General features: G+C 49.1%; 1 protein-coding gene across 3 annotated transcripts; it reads left to right on the top strand.

Annotated features, from left to right (window-relative positions):
- Positions 1 to 5,444: 5,444 nt before the first annotated feature.
- PRDM8 (PR/SET domain 8) lies at positions 5,445 to 25,485 on the top strand. Of its 3 annotated transcripts, none has more exons than XM_065914024.1 (6): positions 5,445 to 5,574; positions 17,522 to 17,775; positions 18,752 to 18,888; positions 21,176 to 21,399; positions 22,529 to 22,760; positions 23,154 to 25,485. In XM_065914024.1, exons 4-6 carry the CDS (start codon positions 21,181 to 21,183, stop codon positions 24,752 to 24,754), a joined length of 2,052 nt encoding a protein of 683 aa, XP_065770096.1. In that variant the 5' UTR covers positions 5,445 to 5,574; positions 17,522 to 17,775; positions 18,752 to 18,888; positions 21,176 to 21,180; the 3' UTR covers positions 24,755 to 25,485. The 3 variants fall into 3 exon arrangements, with proteins under 3 accessions (XP_065770096.1, XP_065770094.1, XP_065770095.1); XM_065914022.1 differs by having other exon boundaries at positions 23,151 to 25,485; XM_065914023.1 differs by lacking the exon at positions 5,445 to 5,574 and adding an exon at positions 5,745 to 5,879 and having other exon boundaries at positions 23,151 to 25,485.
- The last annotated feature ends 210 nt before the right edge of the window (positions 25,486 to 25,695 follow it).

The following is a 25,695-nucleotide window of genomic DNA, read 5'->3' as shown; positions in this document are numbered from 1 at the left end:
CTAAGAACTCGTTGCCTAACCCCAAGTCATAAAAACTTACTTCTGTTTTCTTCTAAAAGTTCTATAAGATTTAGGTTTTAGATTTAGATCTACGATCTATTTATTGTGCATTAATATTGATGCAATAAGTGTGAGATTTTATTATTTTCTTTTGTTTTGACATATGGATGTCCAATTGTTGCAATAACAGTTATTGAAAAATCTATTCATTTTCCATTTAATTATTTTTGCCCCTTTGCCAAAAAATCTAAAATAAAAGCTGTATTTGTATCTCTTGCTTATTATTTATTTCCTACATTGAGTATTGCAAACCATGAGTGAGATATATCTTTCCATCATTTAAATGTTCTTTAATTTCTTTAGTCAACACTTTTTAGTTTTCAGCATATAGATCCTACACAATTTAGTTAGGCTTATTCATTTCCCTCTTTTATCAGGAACTTAAGTAGTACATAAAATATTTGGTATCTAATTATTCATCATTAGTATGTAGAATGATTGAGTTGTATGAGCTATTTGTATATTTTTGGATATGAATCCCTTATTGGTCTCATAATTTGCAAATATTTTCTCCCATTTCATAGGTTGTCTTTTTGTTCTGTTGATGGTTTCCTTTGCTGTACAAAAGCTTTTAAGTTTGATTAGGTCTCATTGGCTTTCATTTCTTTTGCCTTGGGAAACTGATCTAAGAAAATACTGCTACAATTTAAGTCAGAGAGTGTTTTGCCCACATCCTTTTCTAGAAGTTTTATGGTATCATGTCTTATATTTAGGTCTTCAAACCATTTTGAATTTACTTTTGTATATGGTGTGAAGGAGTGTTCTACTTTCATTAATTTACATGTAGCTATTCAGTGTTTCCAACACTGCTTGCTGAAAAGACTTGTTTTTTCTCCATTGTATAATCTTGCCTCCTTTGTCATGAATTAATCGATAGTGTGTGAGTTTATTTCTGGGCTCTCTATTCTGTTCTATTGATCTCTATGTCTGCATTTAAACACTTTCGAGTGTTCATTTTGAGTCATTGTTTAGTTGTATATGGTAGTACTTCCAAATTATTCATCTTTGCATCTCACTCTTCATATTCTATTTTTCTATAATTGTTTCTCTCCATTAAAACAGTGACTTTTAATTTTGGCCTCACAAATTTTTCAACTCAGTGCCTAAGAAATTAAAAAATGTGACTTTTTATTGTACTAATATGTAGTGTGAACACTCAAGACTCTGATATTAGTTATAATTTTATATAAAATTAAAACATTTTATATGCTCTTTACCACTGTTTTTCATCATTTCACCTATGGGTTAGCTCAGGTATAGGAGGAGAGGATAGGGCTGGCAAAATCGGGAGGAGGAAAAGTTACTTCAATCTGAAGTCCACACAGAGTTTGAACTCAAGAAAATGTGTTAGTAGGATTTGCCGTTGCTGCGGGGTTGATTTGTTATGAAGTAGTCACTTTTTGCTAAATCTTGGCTGACTTTCTTAAAAGCAACAGTCAGCAAGTGACTAACCAGGTCTAGCAAGACTGAGGCCGACACAGGAAACCACAAAATGATGAGATACCTAGAGATGCCCAGAGGAAGTCAATGGGGTGTACTCTCAAATTCTTCCAGGTCTTGGCTTACACAGCCTGCCGAGACCTCTGGAAATCAGTGCTAGTAGGAACTTGCAGCCAAAGGGCTCTGAGAGATGACTCTTAAAAACTTGGATGGTTAGGTTTATTTAAAGCCTGCTAAGTTTCTACTTCCAGTTGGAATTGTGCTTCGAAAAGATGTTTGCAGAGAGAGTCTCAGACAAACTTTTTGATGAATGATAATAGTTATATGTTGATTATTCTCCCCAAGATCCATTCTCCAGCCTTCTAGGCCTGGCTTGAGGTCCTCAAAAGCTGACCCATGTAGATCCAGCATCATGTTCCAGTACATTACCAACTAGTTCCCAGTTGGGTTGGGGCAACAGAAGATATCAGCATGAATCGGAAGATGTGAGATGAGAAGGACTGGGGTGTTACGTCCCTTCTCTCCTTGCTATATCATTGCCTCTCTGGCAGTAACTTGTGCTCCTGAGCTCTCCTCCAAGGTTCCAGTCCTTACTGGGCTCTAGAAACTCTAATTCCTCTCCTAAGAGCTTCTTGTGGTGCTGTTTCTGTGCGTTTCATTATCTCATTTGTTCCCACAGCTGTGCCCACCTCTTTTTAAGTAATCTCTTCCTTTGATCCACTTAGGCTGAATTCTGATTCCTACTGGGTCCCTAACAATTACTACATTTTAAAACCCATCATTATTTCTAAGTCTCACCATAACCCTGCAAGGCTAATACATTATTAACCAATTTACAGACAAGGTGATGGTAGTGGTTTAGTCACTCAGTCCTGTCCGACTATTTCAGACCCCATGGATTACAGGCTCCTCTGTCCATGGGATTCTCCAGGCAAGAATACTATAATGGGTTGCCATTTCCTTCTCCAGGGGATCTTCTCGACCCAGGAATCGAACCCAGGTCTCCTGCATTGCAAGTAGATTCTTTACCAACTGAGCTACAAGGGAAGCCGTAGCAACAGATAAGGATATAGACTTAAACCACAAAAATATCCAAAGTCACACATACAGTGAGTTAACAGAGTTGGGATTAACACTCTAGTCCTTCTAACAGGAGTCATTTTCCTTGCTTCATTTAGGTTTGTAAACAAGTTAGCTCTATTTATATTTTTCCTCCCCAAACTAATTTTATTCAGATACAAGTCAGAGTTTATGTCTCTGTCTTATAAACATGTTGAGTAAGCTTGAGCCTTTATTTTGAAATAGAATTTAATGCAACTCACAAAGAAGTTGCTAAATTCAAGTACGGTATCCCTGACTGATCAGTTTTAATGACAATAATGAGAACAAAAACTTTTTATTTAAAATAATACAATAAAATGTGATAATCTGCTCTTGCCTCATGCTAGCATTAAGTCTTCTCTGCCCTGAGCTTTTTGCCAGACACCCTTGGTTGCAACTCACAACCATTCTCAATATTCTTATCTCTATCTTTTTACATTTTAAAGGTTGGTTCTCCCAGACTTTGCAAGTATCTGTGGCCAGGGAATGAACAAAAACCAAAAGTATTTCCTTGACATAAAAGGAAAGAACTACTTTTCTTTGCCCTTCTCTTTCTTAATGGTGTGATGCCTGGAATTATGGCAGTCATCTTGTGATCATGAGCCAGTATAAGAATGACCCAAATATTTCATAGTACATATTTACACTAAAAAGAGTATTATAATTTTATACATAATATGTATATATATATTCAATAACAAGCTGTTATACTCAACTTAAATACTGAGTTCCACAAGCCCTAAAGCCTCTGAGTTTTATTGTTGTTTTATTAAATATGGAATGGACACAAAGAATAACTATAAAATATGTGCCTGACATTAAAAAAAGAAAAACCAATATGCTGTCCACTTAAGTAACCACAACCCAGCCTAAGAAGAAAAAAAACCTCAGAGGAAACTTCTATCCTGCATTTTACATTTATCCATCCCTAGCTGTTTTAAAAATTCCCTTGCTTTCCCTAGTTCATCTCTATGCCCTTTGAAAGGCTAGAAATTGAAACAAGACATTTCCCTTTTTTTTTTTCACTTAAGTTGTTAATATATGCAACAGTTAGTCCCTAAACACACTTTACTTTTTCAAATGCAGTAAAGGTAACCTGACAGACTCCCTTCCTCCTCAAATTACAAGGCAAAGACTTCGGTGGAACATTAAAAACAGGAAGGTGTTCCTTATATCGGTGACCAGAAACCCTGAAGAGGGCAGAGAAGGGCATCTTTTCAGAGCTAGCTAGGGACACAGAGGTACAGACGGCTTGGGGGCACGGGTGGGGGGAGAGAGAAGGGGAGAGAGTAGGGAGAGAGAGTGGTCTTACAGGTAATGTGGGAGGGGTTTGATCTTTGTGTATTTTTAGAGGAGCAGCTCCAACTTTGAGATTTTGAAGGGCTTCCCCTGCCGCTCCCTCAGTGCATCCTAGGAAGGCAGACCCCTGCCCAAGCCTCCCTCCTGAGATCCTGCATATGCTTTGTTGCTAAATGCCTCTTTGCCCCGTTATCTCCTCACGGGATACATCTGTTGGGTGCCTCGCGTCCTCAGCCCCGCTTTCATCTCTTCGTATCTCAACACATTGTTTCCTCCAGTCCTTGTGCCAGGGTGGAAGGGAGCCATCCCGCCCGGCCACGCTCTGGGATTGGCAGCGAATGAATGATTGGCAGCGGGCATCTCTGTCAGGGCTTTGGCATGCTGCGGAGTAGAAGCCCTGTGCTAATGAATGTCATCTACACCTACCAGATGTGCCACTGGGTGACATGCCAGATCTTTTACATAATGCCATTCTGCCGGACACGAGACAGCTGGGGGAGGGAGTGTCTTTTAATGCCTTGGGGTGGGAATGAGCAAGGCTTCTTCTTCTTTTTTTTTAATCCGGACTTCCCGCCACCACCCATACACCCAATCAGTTCCCCCTGTACTGAGCTAAAGCCTATGGCTGAGGGCATCTCCCTCAGGGGCAGCCCGGAAGCTGGAGGGCTGGAGTTCGTTGGCTCTCTCCCACGTTCGTCGCCTTTCCTCTTCCTTGAGTTTGCTCCCCGCCCCCATCCAAATTTAGGACAGATGATTTTTTTTTTAAGTTCAAGATATAAAAATATTGAAGCTGAAACACACAAAAAAGAGAGAGAGAGAGAGAGAGAGAGAGAGAGAGAGGAGAAATGACATTCCCTATCCCCCGCCCCCTCCACGCTACGCTAAAAGTGCAAGAATGCGCTCCCCCACACCACCACCCCCTTCCTTTTCCACCGTCCACCGGAAACTAGATGGCATTTATCCCCAAGGATGGTATCCTGTCAGTGTCTGTCCCACGTTCTGGCTGAAAAAGTTCTCTGGAGTGATGTGGAGGTGTCCAAAAATCCAGGCCGTGTGGAGGGGACTGTTTCCTGGAGTGGGACGGACAAGGTGGGAGGGAAGGGAAATGAGAAAAGCACTTCTGATGGGCAGCGGGTGTGTGAGCGTGTAGGAGACTTTTGGTACCCACACCGCCCCCCCGCCTCAGCTCTCCACCCCGCCAGGGGGAGGGACTGCCACGCGGGTGCCTCGATCCTTCGCTAGACCTCCGGGTCGGGACTGCCCGGGGGTTCGGGGGGGCCCGAAAGGGGGCAGGCCTCTGCTCCCCCTCCCCAGGGGCCAGACGCCCTCCCGCACGTTTCCCATCACACCCCCAGGCCTCCGCTCCCACGCCGCTCGGACCCCGGCCTCTCGCGCGCCCCGGGCCCAGTCGCCCGGCCCCTTCCCCGGCACCCGCACCCCCGCCCGCAGCCGAGGCTCCAGATGGCGGCTTCTCGCGCTCGGCTCGCGGCCCCCAGACGCCGCCCGGCAGCAGCCGCCGGTCGCTCCCTCCCTCCCAGCTGCTGCGGCGGCGGAGACCGCGACTGCTCGGCGAGGAGGGCGGGCTCCTCCGCCGGCTCGGCTTGGGGTAGGAGCCGGGCCGCCGAGGGGCGCGCCGGGGCCGTGCCCGCGGGGAAGGAGCCCTGCAGGCCCCAGGTGAGGAGCGCGCTGGGGAGGGCTCGGGAGGCGGGGGGGCCTGCCCGTCGCCCCGGCACCCTCAACCGCCTCGGTCTCCCGACTTCCCTCCCCCGCACCACCTCCGGGTCCCCGGCGCCGCGGGCCGAGCCGGCGCGGGACCCCAGCACCCGCGGGACCGCCGAGGTGAGCGCCGCGCAGCCGCCAGGAGGGGGCGCCCAGCACCCCGGAGCCCCTGCCCGAGGGCGGGCTCCGCCCGGACGTCCCGCCCGGGCCCTGTCGGAGGCTGTCCCGGCCCGAGAGGTGCCCCCTTCTGCCGGAGAGCGGTAATGCCCACCAACTGCGACCACCCGCTTCCTCACTTTTCTCCGCTCTTCTCTGTCGCTTCCTATTTGTCTATTTTTTCCCCTCCTCGCTCGCCAGGTTCTCTTCCTTCTCCCTTCCTGCGCATCCTACATCTTTCCTCTCCTTTCCCGGTCCCTTCACCCGCGGGTTTGTCCGCCTCCTGGGGCGATGGGAAGGGGGATGTATTTAGTGCCTAGGCGCTAGCTCCCCTCCGCAGGTGCATCCTGGTGGGCCCCCCGAAAGCAGCTCAGAATGGCGGTTCGAAAGGGTTGAGATCACCCTCTTCCTGACCTGGGTCCGTTGAGTCACTTGGGGAGGGGAATGATGCGTTTGGGAGCAGCGCTTCCCTTGAACATGGACTTCGGAATTCTCTTTACTGGACGGATGCGTGAAGTTCAGCGGCCTGGCACCGAGCCCTTTTCTCCCACCCTAGAGTCAGGACCCTTCGAAGGCATTTTCCCGTATAGAGAGCCCGATAAGACTTCAAAGTCCGCTTCCCCGGGCAGTCCTTCCTGCGGTCTTCGTTAGAAATTGTGCTGGGATCAGGGTGGAGGGGGGAAGGCGCTAAAAGGTCTCTGCGCCTGGCGTCCCCTCTAATCCCCCCAGGGCTTGCGCGCGTGCCCACAGGCCCCCTGCCGGGCCCTGCGCGCGGCCGTCTGGCATTAGACCCCCGAGAGTGCGTCCCGTAAGCTCCCAGTACAAATCCCCTCGGAAATATTAATCACAACCGCCAGAAAATGCAAAATGGGTGCCCGCGCCGTGTCTGCCTTTTAATCCCGAACGTAATTCTGCAAGGCAGCATCAGACAGGGGCTCTATTAATCCCTTACACGAGCAAATGCAATCTCTGACCTACTAGACTTGTTTTCCTGTAATTTCACGAAGAGTTGGCCTCGCTTCGCCAGAGGACCCAAAGACAGACGGAAAACCGTGAGGGACTGGCGACGCGACACAGCATCGCAATAATGGGGGTGCATGTCAGTCCGGAGGTGCTCCTGCCCTAGAGTGGGATCGCCGGCCAGGAGCCCTGAAACTCCTGTAGGGGCGGTTGCGGAGTGGGCCGGGGTGGGGAAGGTCGAGTGAGCTAGGCGGCAGGCTCCAACCTAGGGGAGGTTGGAGCCCGAGAGGAAATCCAGTTCTCTTTCCTCCGAAGCCTTCCGACACAACTGACCTCCTTTGGGGCTGACCCGTGGCGACGGCGCTAGGGCAGGCAGAGGGGGTCAGCTCGCTAGACGGAGGGGGTCAGCTCGCTAGACGGAGGGGGTCAAGGTTTCAGCCCCTGAGGCCTATTCCTCACACTTGAGATTTCCCTCTCCACCCTCCTGTCGTTCAATCAATCACGTTTCCCGTCTCCCGTTTTATTCAAAACCGTCTTCCAGTTCCCTCATAATCGTAATTTGCACCATTGCTTTTTATCTTTGATTAATTAGGAAATCGAAAAAGATAATGGAGGGTCGGGCCAATAAATTAGCCTCAGGAGCCGACGGCCGGACGTCTGGGACTGCTGTGTGGGTGGGCATCATCGGCGGAGGCGGTGTGGGGCGGGGGGCCGAGGGCGCCGGCCGGAAAGGAAGGGGTTAAGCGAAGGCGCGCGGTGCCCGCCGAGGGGAGAGACCCGCTCGGAAACCTGCCAGCGGGCGCGAGCGAAGACTGCTCCTGTAGTAAGAGCACAGTCCCCAGTGATGCTTAGCTTTTCCTGTTTGGGTCTAAAGAAGGAGAGAGGAGAAGGCTGGGATAGGGTGAGGGCGGGACTCCTGTTTCTTCCAAAGACGCCTCCTTCCTAGCGGCAGAATTTGGTGTTTTCAGATTGGGGTCTATGTCTTCCGGAGATGGAAACTTGGATTTACTCTTGCATCCTTTCCTTCCCTCTCCATTTGCCTACTGGTCTGAGAGAGGATGGGAGGAAGGGAAGGAAAAGAGAACGATTGAGAAATTCTGTTATTAAGATCAAATCAGTCACTCCCTAGCCCCAGAGCAAAGCTCCTCGCGCGGAGCTGTTCCCTGCCCCTCTCCCAGGCGCAGGGCGGGTTCCGGATCCTTCTTTTCGCCCTCCGCGAAATCGATCACGCCTCTCAGACAGCTGAAGGGGGGCACTTTGCCACTCTTCACAGCTTCGCCCCAGCCTCTTTAGCTTTCAATTGAAAACCAATTAAAGGTTTCTATAAATCTGTTAGTGTCCCTTTTATCTGGAGACCCCCGATGCATGCGATATTGCCCTTTAGATGCCTCTTCCGTGTTTTGTTTTACAATTGTTGTATCAATATAATGCGGCCTTTCTTCTCCTGTCTCTATAGATACAGATACACAAGGCAAACCAAAGCTATTCAGTCTCCTCATTTGTCCGGCAGCCTAACACTGGTGCCCTTTCTCTGCGGCTGCTCTCCCTGCTTCGGGAGCAGCAGTTATGGTAGAAGCAGATGGCTACTGATTGGGGGAGCTTTGTGGCTCTAATACTGAATACTTTATGGAAAAGGACTTTAGCATGCTTCGTTGGGCAGAGGAACAAGGGGATGAGATTTATGGCCAGGAAAAATAAATCTTTTCTAAGTTGCAGCTCCTTCTCACCAGTTGTTGCCTTTGCCCTGGAATTGGAGGGGGGTGGAGGGGGGTGGGGGGGGTGAAACACTAAGGAAATGGTTTCATTTCATTTTATTCTCCTTTCTATTCCAACGCTTTTTAGTCAAGGTCTTAGAGGAGAGCAGAGGAAGAGCCAGAAGTTTATGAAATACCTTAGATTGCTGTTCCTGCATCAGTATTCTTTGCCCTTAAGAATAAACAGAAGGGTATGGGTCTTGAATGCTGTTTGGGGCCATGTTTCCCCTGATGGACTGTTAGTTCCTGGTACAGCATCATCCTCCATTATCCTACTATCTATGGAGAACAAAAAAGCATATCAGTGATCCCATCTGAAAAATCAGAGGACCCTGGTATTGAGAGAATGAGGCAAGTGATGAAGCATATGGTGATACAGGTGTGCTTTTCTCCTCTGAAAGGGTCTGAGCTTTAAAGATGACTAAGGGATGACTATGGATGTAAGGTCCTGGACTCTAAATTGAATTTTCAAGCTCTGGGGAATTTATAGATCCCATCCCGCCGTTAAAGGCCTCATTCACCCCCAAGATAATTCACCCCTGTATCTTCCCCTCTCAGAAGCCAAAAACAGAATGTCAAACAGAAATGCTCTTAGCATGCCTACTGGCAGCCAGGTGCAGAGTGATGGAAGCCAACCCCAATTCTGGGTCTCCTATTCCATTCCAGACAGACCCTTTGTCTCAATATTTGAAATACCATTCTCTGCTCAAGACACATTTGTTGAGCATCTTCCATGTTCTATGTTCCTTTTCCCTGCCTTTCCTATTCTTTTACCTTGTCCCTGGAAACTGAAGAGGAAGAGCCAGAAGGAAAGGCATGTAGCTTTCAGAAGTGTCACCTAATTTACTGCCACAAGCTTCCTCTTCCCAGCTGTGTGCACTACCACCCAATGTGGCCGCATGGACCTTTACATTGTTTCTCTTTGAAGAAGATAAAAAGATTAGGAAAACTAAGATTTAAAAACTGTATTTACCCAGCATTTCAAAGTGGCAGACACTGAGATGCTTTAACTAATTAACTGTTTAGGCTCTTACCATGTGCTAGACTAAATGCCCCCAACAGGCTTATCACCTTTAATTCTTACAACCCTTTGAGTTCAGGATTATCAACCCTAGTTCACAGATCCCCTTTCTTCACAGCAAACAGGAGAACAGAGAAGCTAACCCAAGCTACTGGGCCAGCTGGGTTCTGCGCCCAAGCTTGCTTTTACAATATTCATAGTGACTCTAAGAGACCAACGGTGTTTCTGCTATTTTCCAGATGAGGAAATCAGACCTCAGAGAGGTTAAGTGTGTGCTCAAAGGCACAGAGCTAAGTAGACTGCAGACCCGGGGTTCAAATCTAAGAGTTTAAGATCCCAAATTTTGGTTCAATGGTTCCAGGACCCTTCAGAAGAGCCCACACTGAGCTCTGTTACCTGTCCCTGCGCAGGCAGGAGGGTTCATGAGACTGTAGGCCTGGGGTAAAGGCATTGCCACTGCAGAGGCCGGAAAGCAGCAGGGATCCAGGCAAGGAGGCTTTGCCCCAAGCCCGGGCCTGGGACTAGGGGGCGCCGTGCGGCCCACAAGGCCCCGCGCCGACCGCGTGTGGACGTCGGGGGCGGGGCCAGGGTGCCACCACGTGGCTGCGGCCGGGCGGTAGTGCGGTCCGGCTGCTCTGAACGCGGGCGTGTGTAGGGGCGGTCCAGGAGTGCCCACCCGGTCTCAGGGCCACTGCTCCTGAGCCCCGCGGTTGCGCCTCAGCCCTTTGAGGACGAGAAAGGGCCGCGCGGCTCCCAGGCCCTGAGTCCCGGTCGGGGCCGGCGGCCGGGGCTTCAGGTTCCTCTGCCCGCCCGGCTCTGGCATTCTGGCTAGGACACTTGAGTCGGTCAGCCCTGCGTTCCCAGGCTCATCACCCCCACGGGGTCGCGCTGCCCGGACTTGCCCGCGTTTCCAGGGTGTGCCGCTGCCAGGTCTAAAGAAAAGACTCACGGCCGGGATGAGGGATAAAAGTCCAATCTCCCAGGATCCCGGCCGAAAAACCGCTCGTTCTACCGTGAAGTCTGTGTTTGGGCCCTTGTGGGTCCCTAAACACCTGGACACAGCCCTCATACCTTCTTACTTTATCCTCCAGGACGTCCTTCCTGTTAGAAACATCGGGAAATCCTCAGCCTTCACTGAGTGGCTTTGAAAGCGGGGGCACAGTACAATTCTTAAATTTTCTGAAAGGGAAGCCAAGGCAGTGCTACTATCAGTAAGAGGAGCCAGCACTGAAATAGGTATTTCATGTGTATTAGGCATTGTTCCGGAGAAGGCAATGGCACCCCACTTCAGTACTCTTGCCTGGAAAATCCCATGGACGGAGGAGCCTGGTGGGCTGCGGTCCATGGGGAGTCAGACATGACTGAGCGACTTCACTTTCACTTTTCACTTTCATGCATTGGAGGAGGAAATGGCAACCCACTCCAGTGTTCTTACCTGGAGAATCCCAGGGACGGAGGAGCCTGTTGGGCTGCTGTCTATGGGGTCACACACGACTGAAGCGACTTAGCAGCAGCAGCAGCAGGCAGGCATTGTTCTCTGCGCTTGCTAAATATCAACTCAGCCCTCACAGTAACTTCATAAAAAGAGCTGTCTTTATTACCCTTGATTCACAGAAGAAGGCCTGGAGCAGGGACGGGTTAAATTATCTGCCACGCGTCAGGGGCCAGGATTCCAACAGAGGTAGATAGTTGCTCTGATGGAGTCGTGGCCTAAACCTGAGCTGGCGGTGGTCCTTCTCGGGTCAGTTCTCTAGACGTCTGAGAAGAACGTTCCTTTCTGAAGGCCCTGAGAGCTCTCTGGGACGGCCAAGGCTGAAATGAAACTAACTCCGGCTCTTGGAAGTAATCCCTCACCATCTGCTCAGCAACTGGCTTTCCAGAGCGCGCTCGCCCTCGTTTCACCGAGTCCTCGCCGCGGCCCCGGAGGCAGCTCTGGCCAGCCTTATTTCGCCCGAGGAGAGAAACCAAGGCTGGAAGCGACCCCGGGCAGCTCAGCTAGTGAAAGATCTGAACACAGACCGCGGGCCCTGGGAAAAGGGGATGGGGGCGCCATGTGAGGACCAACCAGGTGGGCGAGGTGAGGGGGAGCTGCGGTACCCAAAAGCCCAGCGCTCCAGAAGCCTTTCCACAGGGAAACTAGCCCGTAGCAGGAGGCCAGAGTTGGCGCTAATTCCAGGCAGGCGGTAGGAGACTGTAGAACACGGAAAACTTGGAGGGGAGGGGGCTTAACTGCACTTCCCCCCACCTTAGGCCAGGGCAGGTCTGTCCCCGCACTGGGAGCGCTGCGTGGCTTCTTGCTGCTCAGTGAGGCCGGCTTGCTAGCACTGCTTCTGAAAGAGTAAGCCTGCACCGAAAGCTTGTCTGGTTCTGCCCAGTGTCACTCCAAATGTAATGGGAGTGTTGTCTGCCCTCTGTGGTACTGTCTGGGTAATGCTCTCTTTGGGTCCATCGTGAGGAAGCCTCCTTAGGCCACCAAGTTCATCTCTGTTATTTGGCTTTCTCTGCACTCTTAGCTCTGTGGCCCTCTACTGAGACCTGCAGGCTGCTGCACAGAATCCAGATATCAAGGATTGTCTTAGGCTAGCAAACATTTCCCTGCCTTGCCTTGAGGCCCAAATGTTGGGCCTAACTCAGCTGTGAGTGGCTTTAGGGATAGAAAAACTCATTCAGTCTCCCAGATAAGAAATGGAACTGGCTTCACTCTCAGAGCGTTGACTTTCCCCAGGACATTTTCACAAGTTCAGAAGCTCCTTGGAAAAGTTAACTTCCTAGTGCCTCAGGTAAACTGACTCTAGGATGTGGATAACACTGCGAGGCACCTGATCACATACACTAGATACGTGTTACTAGAGTGATATATATATAAAACATATTCTTCAGAACGCTATTGTTTTGCTTCTCTGGGAGCAATTGCTTTCCTATATGATGTCACATATATTCTTAAAACCATCTTACATGTAAACATGTAACAAGAAGTGACTACTTTGTAGACCTGCAGCCAAGAAAAACCTCTCCTTCTTTTCCCCACCCTCACACACACACACACACACACACACACATGACCATGTCTGATCAGGTATAAAATTGTTCAGACATAATTGGATTCTAGGCCTTCAGGAAACTCAACATTCAGGTCTTTAAATTCAGTGTATTTATTCTTCTTAAGAATTTGTGAATTTTTTCCCCACAATTCTGGATATTATTTATTTTTAAAGTATGGGCTTTCTTTAAAACTTTAGAGGATATTATGAATTATATCTTGGTTACCTTAATATGACATCAACAGAAGACTAGCAAATCAATATGGAAGTTGGCTTTTCAGTAAGAAAGTATTAGTACAAGAGAACAAATACAAGTCTCAGTCCCCCTATCTATCATTTTTGCCACTTTGTAATGTATATACAATATTGCTTCTAGTAGTGATGATAGTACTATTGTTCGTGACCTACACTGATCGTTTTTTAGTGCTGATGAAAAAGCTCTAGGCCTTCCTTATACTATTTTCAGAGACATTCCCCCTGTGCTGCTAGATTAATACCCCCAGATTAAATTATGAAATACATGCAACTCATTTGAATTGAAATCATGAAAGATAATTTTCACTCAAACAATCCAATTTGCAAGATGACCAGGGAAGCAGTTTGTGTATGAGGACACAGTTTGTGAAAAAATTAAACTATTTCTGAGGCTCTAACAAAGTAATGTGAGTCGTCACTGTTGTGGTGAGTGATGGATATCTGTTGCTCCTGTCCTTTTCATTCTTTTTCTTTTTTGCCCCTCTTTTTGTTAGAGAAAGTCAGATGTCTCCTCGGGCTTCAGGAAAGTCTGCCTTGGACAGATTCCTAGCTAGAAAGCCCTGAGTGTGCGTGCATTCTGACAAGACCCCCTTCCCAGGAGAGGAATGCTATATGCTCTTCAAAGGTTAGCTGTGATCAGGTGCCAGGGAGTCAAATCTGCCTAGTGTGAACCCACTGTTTCAGTAAGCATCTCTCTTTTAACCTGCGGTCAAACTGGAGTCTTGTCTCTTGAGGCTTCTGCATTGGTAAAGTGGATTCTTTACCAACTGCACCACCTGGGAAGCCTAAAATAAAGGGGGAAAGAGGTAGAAGTCAGGTGCCGAGTATTGGGCTAATTCCCTTGTCTTGGCTGTGCAAAGAAATGTGATGTAGAGCTTCTCAACTTGGTGGCATTCCTAAGGCCTAGAGTCAGTCTTCTCAAAATCTGATGCTCCCGCCAATCTGAGACTGCTGGACACCCCTTGGTCCCTTATCTATCTGGAAACCCTGACCAGAGGATAAGGAGGGGCTGACTATGGCCCTGTCCACATTTCCTTCCTCCTACCCTACTCCACCTTGAAGAAGGAAATGGCCACCCACTCCAGTATTCTTGCCTGGAAAATCCCATGGATGGAGGAATCTGGTGAGTGGCTACAGTCCATGGAGTCGCAAAAGAGTCTGACACTACTTAGCGAGTAAGCAACAACCCTACTCCACCTACTAAGATATATTCAAGGACTGTATGTATGATTCTGGGGAGGACTTTGTAACCTGAGGATTAGACAGAATATTCCTTGCCAGATCTCTAGATATTCACCTTGGAGGAGTATAAAATCTGGGAGAATGCAGGGGGCCAGGATACTGGATAGTAGATTTGGTTCACAGGTTACATTCACACAGGTGAGCATGAGGCATTCATTTCAGATCTATAGTAACCACTATAGATGCCTTCAGTATCACCACAGTTTCCTTGCTCTGCTGGAAGTCATTTTCAGAAGTCCTTTCAACTACAACTTAGATCCAGGAGAGAAATTGAATTGCACAAAGGCTATCCAGCTAGAAGCTGAACTCCAACAGAAGGAAGGGCAAGTGGAACTTGAGATCCCTCAGAGAGAAGGTTTTATAGCTATAATGATGATTGCAGTTGTAGCAACAGGATTAAGAACAGTTACCATCTATTGAGAAAGAGGAAGAGCCTAAGAGAGAAAAATGTGAGTGTGGAGTAATGATCCCTGCAGTTGGAAGCCTGGAGTCCCTCCTCACAGGCTACAAAATTATCCATCCTTTGAGTATCTGGCTGTCCTAGAATGAGCCTAGGAAACATTAATTCATATATAACCTATTGAATCTGCTATAACCCTTGGTGAGGAACAGACCCAGACTGATTTTGCCATGCATATTTATATAAAGCAAAGTCCCCCCCTCCCCATTCCTGTAAACCTTTATCCAGTTCAGCCAATTGCCTCTTCTTGCCTCTGACTTGTCCCTTAGAAAGTTCTTTATCCTCCTTGGTAAGGCTAGGGCAGTGCAGTACCCCTCCATGAAGTTCCATAATCTGTCTCCCCCAGTCTCCCCATAGTGCCTTCCAGATACCTCCCTGTAGGAAACTAATAAGCTTAGGAAAAAGTCTCCACCATCTATCTGCTTCTTTGGTATCATCTTGTCTTCCAGTGTGAAAATATATAATATTATATACCTATATATTTCAAACTAAGTCTTTACTGGTGTAGTGCTTTGGAGATATGATTGGAGAGGGATGAGCCAGGACCTGGAAAGGGAGAGAGAAAGAAAAATAATGTGTTTCATTCTTATAAAGTAATAATCCTTCTGAGTGAGTTATTCTTGGAGACTTTACCTGCCTCCTATCATACAAGTTGAGATATTTGAGGCCCTCTTTCTCTACCCTGGGAGGAAAAAGGACACTTCCATTGTAACACTCTCAAGTATCAGATTTCCTTTGATACCCTTTCTCCACCCTCTCACTTAGGTCATAAAAGGCACCACCTCAGGAATCATTCATCAACCTCTCTCCAGCCTTCTCTTCCAAAACAATGCTGCAGTTGTCTACACATGTATTTTCTGCCATAACTCCAAGAAGCCTTGTTAAAGTGGGGCAAGGCAAAAATACCCTCACTCTTCATTGTCATCCCTCTAATCGTTTAACTGGAAATAAAATCCCAAGGAAGAGAGCTCTAAATATATGCATAAACCCATGTTCCATGTGAATTAGATAAAAAGTATTGACCGAGATATATTTTTATAGTTCTGTTTGAGGCTGAATAAATGCCTCAACCCTTCATTTAGTATCAGTGAATTCCAGTAAGTAGTAATTCAGTATGATTTCAAAGTGGTTTATGCCCCATTTTAGCCCATAGATTTCTAAAGAAATTAAAGTAAGTTGTAGGTTTTCTTTACCTCCAATTAACAGTTTTCACTTAGGTCACTTATACTACCTAGCAAAATATGTTTTACTTAAAATACTAGAAAACCCTCAAAGTAGGAATTTCAAACTTACTCTTACCTATATTTGTGGGGTTTGTTGTTGTTGTTGTTGTGTGATTCATTTAATACGTAAGACAAAGAGTTGGCTGGATTCATAAACTGTAGGAATTTTTTTTTATTTGGAGACTTTTATCTAAAATTAGTAGGGGAAATCTAATTATGGAGCAAGATAAGTGAAACTGAGAGAATCAGATGGCTGATTCTCAATACATCTCTCTCCTCTTTGATGTATAGAATCTTAGTTATTTTCTAGCTTGACATTTGGAAAGCCAAGCTCCCTCACCCCCAATTTCAGTGCCAAAAACATTTATTACTTTATACAGATTAGAGTCTAAGTTTCAGTACCTCAAAGAAGCCATAGTCCAAGTGCCCTTTATATTTAAAAAAGGAAAGGCCAGGGAAAAGAAAAATGCCTTCTGCCATTTAGATTCTAAGGTTTTCCAGAATGCTTATATTCTGGGGTAGATCCTTTTATACTCACAATATGTAAGAAGATTTTTAAAAAATGGATTGCATGGATGGATGACTTTTCCTGGGAAAAGCAAACTTCCTAGTCTCTTAAAAAACAAACAAAGCAGTAAAAGAAGGCCCTGAGAGTGTTTTGTTCTACAGTTTAGGAATTAAGTTTGAAAACACTGCACCCCCCCCCCATTCCCCATCCCTTGCCACCTCCCCCCCAAACACACACACTTTTGCTGTAGTTTCTTAGGGACCACAACCCTCTAATGGCTACTTCTTTATCTTGATTTGCTGTTGTTTATACCTTCTTCTTTCTCTGAATTCACTGAAGTGAATTCTTCAACACTGCAAGTTATTTTTCAGATGTTTGAGATAGTTCTTTTGACATTTCTAATCCCATCACCCTTTCTTTAAACAAGTGATGAGGGATGCTTTTGTGTGTGTGTGTGTGTGTGTGTGAATGAGATGAGGGGAGTAATGAATGGAGCATCCAGTTATAAGCCAAATGGTGACTAAATAACTTTGCAGATTTTTATATAGACACATATGAAAACTCTCAGCATTAAGCCCTTGTCATTACATGAGTTGCCTTTAGCCAAACTATTTTAAAGTGTGGACAAGTATAAGAGAAAAGATATGTTCAGATGGAAGGCAATTGCAGTTTGAGATTTCTTTGAAAAGTTGATAACCTGAAAATTAAGGGCGAATTCTCCCTTTACTTCCTAGTATATGGGGATTTTGCAAGCTTGCTTTCTCCAAGTCCCAGCTTAGGCAATGGGCCCTGTCTGATCAGAAGGATTCCGAATTTATGTGTGGGAGGCGGAGAGGGGGAGGGGGGGAGCGCTGCGGCTGGCCAGGGCTGGATGAAAAGAGAGGGGAGGAGCGGGGGTGACAGGAAAACTCAGTGGGAAATTCCTCGCACTGTTTTTTAATTTCTCCTCTGCAGAATTCTTTCCAGGCCTCCTAGTACTTTGGGAGCCGGGGTAAAGATGCTCCGTGCCTGAGTGCTTCACTGGGTTCCGGAGGGAGGTCTCAGAGCCTCAAAGCACACACCTTTTCCTTTTAAGCTGCTCTTCGCCAACCCCCAATCTACTTACCTTGTTTGAACACAGGATACAAACTAGGCTGTCTCCTCAAGTCCTGGCCACTTTAATCGGCTACTCGTCCGATTTATCCTAAAGCTAATGGATTGCCCTCTTCAATGTAGTGGTGGTGTGGCTGGGGCTGAAGGAGTAGGACTGTCTATACCACTCAAAAGGTCTTTCTTCCCTTAGGAGCAGAGAGAGTTGAATGTCGAAAAAGAACCCCGAGATCTCCCAACGAAAATGTGTGGCGGAATCCTGCAGAAGGAGTCAACTTTCAGGCCGTTCAAGACCTCCAGTCATTAGCCTCAGCTGCTGCACTAAAGGGGCAAGCCAGCGCCTCTAAGTGGCTTAGCGCACAAACGAGGCTCCCGAGACGGCCTCGGCCACTCCATCCACTCTTCCACCACCTGCTGGACGTGAAAAGCCCTCCGGGGCCCATCTAGGTAATAATTTTTACTTTTAACTCACCTCCCCCCGCCTCGGGGGTCTTAAAATACCGGCCTCCCCCGGCAGGGGACCCGCTTGGAGACTAGGCGGAACGCGCCAGGCTGAGGGCGGAAGCGCAGGAAGAGATTGCGTCCCACAATCTGGGTTTTTCTCTCCCGCCCGTCTCCTCCTCACCCCTTCTCCCGCCCGGTACCTGTGTACTGGGACCAAGAGACCCCTGTAAATCCCCTTCGGAGATCTGGCGGCGTCTCTACTCCATCCCCCTGACCCATCTCCGTGTTCCAGGAAGGACCGAGCCAAGTTCTCACCAAAGCGCATCCTTTTTGAGTCTTGCTCCTAAGGGCTTGGTAGTGTGAGCGCTCCTGGAGAGCGCTGGCGAGCGTTTGTCACCCCCCAGGCAACTAGCCGCGCGTGTCAGCTGCGGCTGGAGGGGCTAATCCACAACCCCCCTTCCCCTCCAGAGAACTCAGACTCGGGGGAAATGCGCGCGGCGTCCTTGCGCGCGCTGAGTGGACAGCCGTCTGCCAGGGGTTCCCCAGGTGCCAAGAGAAACGGGGAAAGGCCCTCTCCAGGTCTTTTTGGTACTTCCCTTTCCGACCCCCAAGCTGATCCCCGCCCCCAACCAGTCCCAGAGGGCCCAGGCTTCGGAGGTGTGGAGCCGGGCCGAGCTCCGAGACGCGTTGCCACACGGAGAAAGCGCTCAGGGGCGGCGCGGGGCGCGGGCAGGCCGGCGAGACCGCTTCCAGGCAGGCGGCGCCGCCGGAGGGAGCGCCCAGCCCAGCAAAGAGTTAAAGGGAGGGGACGTGGGCTGTCACGCGTCATTGGGCAGATTATGTGCGGCAAACAAAAAGTGTGTGTCTGCGTGCCAGTCAGTCACTGCATCGGGCCCATCTGTACAACTCTCTCCTCTCTCTCCTCTCCCTACTCTCCCCGGTTCCCCTCTCCGCGTCTCTCCATCTCTCCTCCCTTTAGGCAGACCTTACTTGACAGCAACACCCACGGCTCCCGACATGGAAATACACTGAGAGGATAGGCGAAAGAAACACTCGTCTGCACCTCCCGGTTCCAGGTGGCCTCGCTGGGGCGATCTGATCCTGACCTTTTCCCTGGTAAGTCTCTTTGCCTCGATGGGGGTGGGGTGGGCGGGGGGAGGACGACAGGTTTGGTGGGGAGAGTGGAGAATTCTGCCCTCCGTCTTCTCATTATCCAGAAGAGGGGGAGGAAATAATTGTGGAGGGGCGCGCTGCTGCCAACGGGGTTATACAAAGGGAGGGGCGGGTGGAGAGCACTTTGCCCAAGAAGCCAGCGGCTGGGGCGCGCGGCCGCCAGACAATGCCTGCCTACGGGGGAGGGCGGGCGGCCGGCGGCAGCGACGGCTTTCGGCGAGCCGGGCCGGCTCTGGGAGGATGCTCTGGGCGGCTGGGAACCCGGGCCTAGCGGAGGATGCAGAGCTGAGAAAGGCTGGGCGGCGAAGGCGACCGCGCGCGGGCGGCAGAGCCCAGGCTCTCGCCCAGCGCTTATTGTGAGCCGCGCGACGCTCGTGGCGGCCGCCGCGGCGACGCGAACCCCTATTAGCGCGGCGTAGCGAGGAGCTTTTCACCGTATTGTTAGGTAGGACTGCATTTTAATGACTGCGTCCCTGCTGTTGCCCGAAGTGACGGGGCGACCTCTCGGCACAAAGAGCCGTTTGTGTGAAAGAGACTTCTAAAAGGAAGAGAAAAATTGGGGCATAAAACGCTGAATTGAGGAAATTGAAAAGGAGAGAAGAGAATTCCGTTGAAAAGGAGGTTCTGAGAGATGCTGAGAGATTTTTTTTTAATGAATTTAAATGTGCAGTTGGAGATCAGAAAGGCTACCTTGGGTGGGGTAAAATGCCCAGAGGTAAATGCTGTCGAATAATAAAGGGAGTTTGTACTCTATGGATATTTTCTCTGATTCCTGTCTGGCAGATAGAGCCCATACTTGATATTTGGAGGAGATAGCAGAATGAATGGAAAAGAGGCTGACCGAAGTTTCCTGCTCTGTTAGCTGTTAAAGGGGGGGAGAGTACTACCTTCTAAAGACATTTGCAAGATTAATTGATTAATAGACATTAAGATAAAAATGGACATTACCAATATTGTTCCAGAAAGAACAGATTCTTAGGAAAAGAATTGGGTTTCCCTTTCCTGCTACTTAAACTGTACAAAATATACTTAAATATCTGCCTATGGCAATGTTATTGGGGAAAAATCAACTTGGAGGAATCTTCTCATCAGTCAGCAAAAGTGAACAATGCAGTTAGTTCAAAGCTGCCTTAAAATTTCAATATGTTTTGTTTGTTTTTTGATGATAAGTCTTGTGGGGGGGGGGGCGGGTTGTCCAGTGGCAAAGGAAGGAAAATGTGTCTTTATGACAGCTTAATAATAAGAGAGCCCACCGCCGGGGCATCACTTTCTGAATTGCTGCAGATTAAACAGCTGGAGAGCCTACTGAGGTCTACTCAAGCGGGGCTGCCCCCTCTTGCCCAGACTAGGTCCGATCTGGGGGAGCGAACATTCACCAGTCATTAGACACGCAGTATTTCAGACAGGGGACACTTCAGTCCTGCTCTGTACCTGCTCACTTCATGAGGCACATGCGACTCTACCCATCCCCTTGTATAACAAGGTAACTGGGATTCACCCTCATCCATAAATAAGCATGTCGAGAAGAAAATAATTACCTCTGCTTGCTGCTTTTAATTAAAGCCTCGGAGGGACAGTGTTGGATTATGGTAATGAGCAGACACACGTCCCCTCTTGTGGCTGCAGAGAAAGGTTAGCTGACACGGAATCAGTGGCCCTGACACCCCACTTGAAATCCATTCGCCATGCTCCGCCGTCTCTGCCTGCTCACTAGTGCTGCTACCCTCTTTGGAAGAAAAATAAAATAAGATAAAACCAGCTCCCGGACACCCAACTCAATACACAAGAGTAAAAGAGAGGAGCTTTTCCCCAAAGGTTAGAAGTTTCTTTCAGTCTAGAAAGTCTATAAGCTAGCAAAAAAAAAAATCCTTTTGTTCTCCACTTCTCTCCCCCTCCCCCCCATCCTGTCTCATCCTCCCCCAAGGTAAGTCAGAAAACATCTCCTCTTTCCTAGTGCCATTTGTCTTTCTTTCTAGCAGTCAGTCCACTCTGAGCTCCCCCATCACAATTCTCTTTACATTTTTAAAGGAAAAGAAAGTACTCTTCTTTGGCATCTTTGTCATATGCCAGATTTAATCTGCCATCGGCTTTATTTCTGAAATAAGATCGATGCAAAAACTAAGCAAATTCAAGAAAAATCTGTCTAGTAGTTAGAACGTTCTGCCTGGATTCAGAGAGGCAAAAGGAGGAAGGTAAATTTGCTTCAATTGTCCTATGTATCTGTCTCCAGTGGTGATGGAGGATTCGGGCATCCAGCGAGGCATCTGGGAGGGAGATGCCAAGGCTGTCCAGCAGTGTCTGACAGATATTTTTACCAGCGTTTACACCACCTGCGACATCCCCGAGAATGCTATATTCGGTCCCTGCGTCCTGAGCCACACTTCCTTGTACGACAGCATAGCTTTCATAGCTCTCAAGTCCACAGACAAGAGAACGGTCCCTTACATCTTCCGGGTAAGTCTTGGTTGATGTTCTGTAGGATATGAGGATAATATCCTCTTAAAAACAGACTCAGAATCATTCTAATAACAAGCTGAGACAGGTTCTACATGTAGAAAATGCAGTGATACATGCAATTCTATTTTACACACCAGAATTTAGAAAAGGAAAATTAAACTCCAGAGTATTGTCAACTGATTTTGGGAAATAAGTGACTAAATTAGATTTTGAATGCCAGATATGTCTAAATCAATGCCTGGATTCTGAGCTTTCCTGGAGATGAACACCACTTCCTTAACTCTGTGGGAAATTTCACTAGGATTGAGGCTATTTGTAGGCTAAGTACTTCCTATAAGTACTTTTTTGTAAATATTAGGTGCATTCGCCTTCCAATCCCAGAGGCCTCCTGTTCCGTGGAATATTACTCTTTCTGGTTAAGCTAGCTAGTGTCTAGAGTTTGTATTTAAATAAAAGTGTTGGTGTTTTGACAATAAAACATCATTCCAGCCATATGTTTGAGTGTGAAAAGTCCTGTCACTTCCTATTCTTTCTTTACAAAGAACCATTAGTTGTTTAAGTCAAAATAAAGAAGATGAGCAAAAGTCACAAAATAATTTTTAAAATCTAAGTTTGCTTTTCACTTCTAAGACAGACAAAATTCCACAGACTTTTGCAATGTGGGATAATTTAGAAATCAGTTCTCAAGAGCTTAGCACTAATTTGAATTGTAAAAAAAAAAAAAACTGCTAATTTGGTATTCATCCAATATGTAAAAAGACAGGACTCTCCTGGTGGTCCAGTGGTTAAGGCTCCGCCCTTCCAAAACAGGGGCAGAGGTTCGATCCCTGGTCTGACAACTAAGACCCCACTGCCCCTTTGGCTAAAACACACACACACAAGCCTGCGACTTAAAAATCTGTATAATTAATGCAGCTTGCCAGGTATGTTATCTTGCCTGCTGGCTGCAAACATGAGGATGGGTGTTAAGTTGGGTCAAGTTTTTGGAAACTTGATTTCAGATAACAATTCTTAGAGAAATAATAACAGCGGAAATGGTCCTGGCTCCTTTGGCTTCATTCCCTCACAAGAGTCTCCCTCCCTCATCCCCTTCCTTCTTGCATTCTTTCTCTTCTCTAAACTGTAGGTAGACACCTCAGCGGCGAATGGTTCCTCGGAAGGTCTCATGTGGCTGCGTCTGGTGCAATCAGCCAGAGATAAAGAAGAGCAGAACCTTGAAGCCTATATAAAAAACGGACAGCTGTTTTACCGCTCTCTCCGCAGGATTGCCAAAGATGAGGAGTTACTAGTTTGGTACGGGAAAGAACTGACCGAGTTACTCTTGCTCTGCCCCTCTAGATCCCACAGCAAAATGAATGGTAGGTTGGCTCAAGACCTGTGTCCCGGCCCTTAGCTAGCGGAGGGGCGGAGGGTGGGGGCCGGCGGGGTCACTCTGGCGCCTGGGCGCGCCTTCCCTCCCTTGGGGTACCTTGTAGAGAGCTTCTGAGATACAGTCTGGGTCGAAGCTGGGATAGCAAGGTGAGGATGAATCGGGACATGCTTGGCTTAATTCCTGCACTCTCCTCAAATCTGGAGGGAAAGTTAGACCGGGTCTTGTCCGATGTTCTTGTTTTCAGGCACTCAGACCCTGAGAGGTGAAAGTGGATTTGTGGAGGGGGTGATGGCAAACTGGCCTAGAGACGTTGCTGAGTAATCGTGTGTGTGTGTGTGTGTGTGTGTGTGTGTGTGTGCGCTGTTTGCTCACTAAGCAGGGTCGTCCCCTTACACATGCCTGGAGTGCAGCCAACGTTTCCAGTTTGAGTTCCCCTATGTAGCGCATCTGCGCTTCCGCTGCCCCAAGAGACTTCACGGCGCTGAACTGAGCCCCCGAGAGGAGCAAGGCGGCGGCGTGGGCACCAAGGATCACGGGGGCGGCGGCGGTGGCAAGGACCAGCAGCAGTCGCAGGAGGCACCCTTGGGTCCCGGCCCCAAGTTCTGCAAAGCCGGCCCGGTCCACCACTACCCAGCGCCCTCCCCCGAGAGCGGTAACCCGCCGGCGGCTGGTGGCGGCAGCGGCGCGAAGCCGTCCACGGACTTTCACAACCTGGCGCGGGAGCTGGAGAACTCCGGGGGCGCCAGCAGCTGCTCCCCGGTGCGGAGCCTCGGCGGCGGCAGCAGCCACCAGGAGGCGGAGCTGAGTCCCGACGGCAACGCCGCAGGCGTGGGCAAGGGGAAGAGGAAGTTCCCGGAGGAGGCGGCCGAGGGCGGCGGTGCGGGGCTGGTGGGGGGCCGGGGCCGTTTCGCCGAGCGGGCCCTGCCCGCCTCCAAGGAGGACCTGGTGTGCACGCCGCAGCAGTACCGCAACTCGGGCAGCTACTTCAGCCTGGAGGAGAACGGCCGCCTCTTCGCCCCGCCCAGCCCCGAGACGGGAGAGGCGAAGCGCAGCGCCTTCGTGGAGGTGAAGAAGGCGGCCCGGGCGGCCGGGGGGCCGGAGGAGGCGGCCGCCGACGGCGCGGGCGCGGTCGCCGAGGAGCAGGACGCGGGCGGCGGTGGCGGCTCCTCCTCCACGCCTGTGGCCGCTTCCCCGGCCGGCACCGAGAAGCTGCTGGCCCCGCGGCCCGGGGGCGCGCTGCCCGGCCGGCTGGAGGGCGGCAGCCCGGCGCGGGGCAGCGCCTTCACCTCGGTGCCGCAGCTGGGCGGCGCGGGCGGCGGCGGCGCGGCGGGCGGCGCGGGCGCTGGGGGCGGCGCGGGTGGGGCGGGCGGCGGCCAGGGCGCAGCGGCGGACGAGCGCAAGAGCGCCTTCTCGCAGCCGGCGCGCTCCTTCTCGCAGCTGTCCCCGCTGGTGCTGGGCCAGAAGCTGGGCGCTCTCGAGCCGTGCCACCCCGGCGACGGGGTGGGCCCCACCAGACTGTACCCCGCCGCCTCCGACCCGCTGGCCGTGAAGCTCCAGGGAGCGGCGGAGCTGAACGGAGGTTGCGGGGCCCTGCCGAACGGCGGCGGCGCGGGCGGGCTGCCCAAGCAGAGCCCGTTCCTCTATGCCACCGCCTTCTGGCCCAAGAGCTCCGCGGCCGCGGCGGCCGCAGCAGCGGCGGCCGCGGGGCCCCTGCAGCTGCAGCTGCCGTCGGCGCTCACGCTGCTGCCGCCCTCGTTCACCTCGCTGTGTCTGCCCGCGCAGAACTGGTGCGCCAAGTGCAATGCCTCCTTCCGCATGACCTCCGACCTAGTGTACCACATGAGGTCGCATCACAAAAAGGAGTACGCCATGGAGCCCTTGGTGAAGCGGAGGCGGGAGGAGAAACTCAAGTGCCCCATTTGCAACGAGTCCTTCAGGGAGCGCCACCACCTCTCCAGGCACATGACCTCGCATAATTGACACAGAAAGGACCCCCGCCTTCCGCGCGCGCGCACGCACAGTCGAACCACCTGCAGGAACAAACACGCGAGGACATCCACCACCTCCTTGTGACCGGAAACATCACACCCAGAGACACTCGCAGACACACAGGCACACACACATGGTCTCCCCCAACTTTACATCCAGATGTTTACCTGTGACCTACACTACACACACAGACACACACAGACACACACAGACACACACACACGAGACAGGATGGTGGATTTTTGATCGGGTGGGTTGTTTGAAGGGTTTTCTTTTGAATGCACGCATTTTCACTTTCCCAAAAACAAAGGTACATTTTTTAAAATGTCATATATTGCAACATATTGATGCATTTGTCATATGTTTCTACTTAAATTATTAAGCACTTACGGTTTAGATGTAATAATTATATGTAAGGGCAAAATTTATTTTAGATATAAAGTAAAGGAGGAGGGTGAGATGCTTCCTGCATTTCTTGATTACAGTTTGTGTTCTTACAAAAATAAGCAAAACAAATAAAAAGGAGGTAACCGTTCAGTTTAAGTTTCCAGGGGGAAGTGCATGTATCATGAAATGATTATGGACTTCAATGAAGAATGTCATCATTATGTAAATATGTATTTCCTTTTAATACAAAGTGTAATTTTGTGCCAGTGAAATGGAGTCTGAATAGTTATGTGTTTCTTTTATCCCTGGAAAGATTTATTAAACTTTATAGATTATCCGGGTATGTTGGATGCTTTGACAATAAATGACTATTTTCCTCAAAGCAATTATTGGGAAAGTGTTTTAAAATGTTTTTTGTAGCTAAAGGCTACACTTTTGAGTGTGTGCTCAGATGCTTAGTATTGTCTGACTCTTTGCAACCCTATGGTTCCTCTGTCCATGGGATTATACTTTGAGTAGATACCATATATTTTCATTGAGCCCCT

Source organism: Muntiacus reevesi, chromosome 22 (genome assembly GCF_963930625.1).
Source record: "Muntiacus reevesi chromosome 22, mMunRee1.1, whole genome shotgun sequence".
Taxonomy (NCBI): Eukaryota; Metazoa; Chordata; class Mammalia; order Artiodactyla; family Cervidae; genus Muntiacus; species Muntiacus reevesi.
The sequence above is the reverse complement of the archived record's forward strand: the minus strand, read 5'-3'. Positions and strand labels throughout refer to the sequence as shown.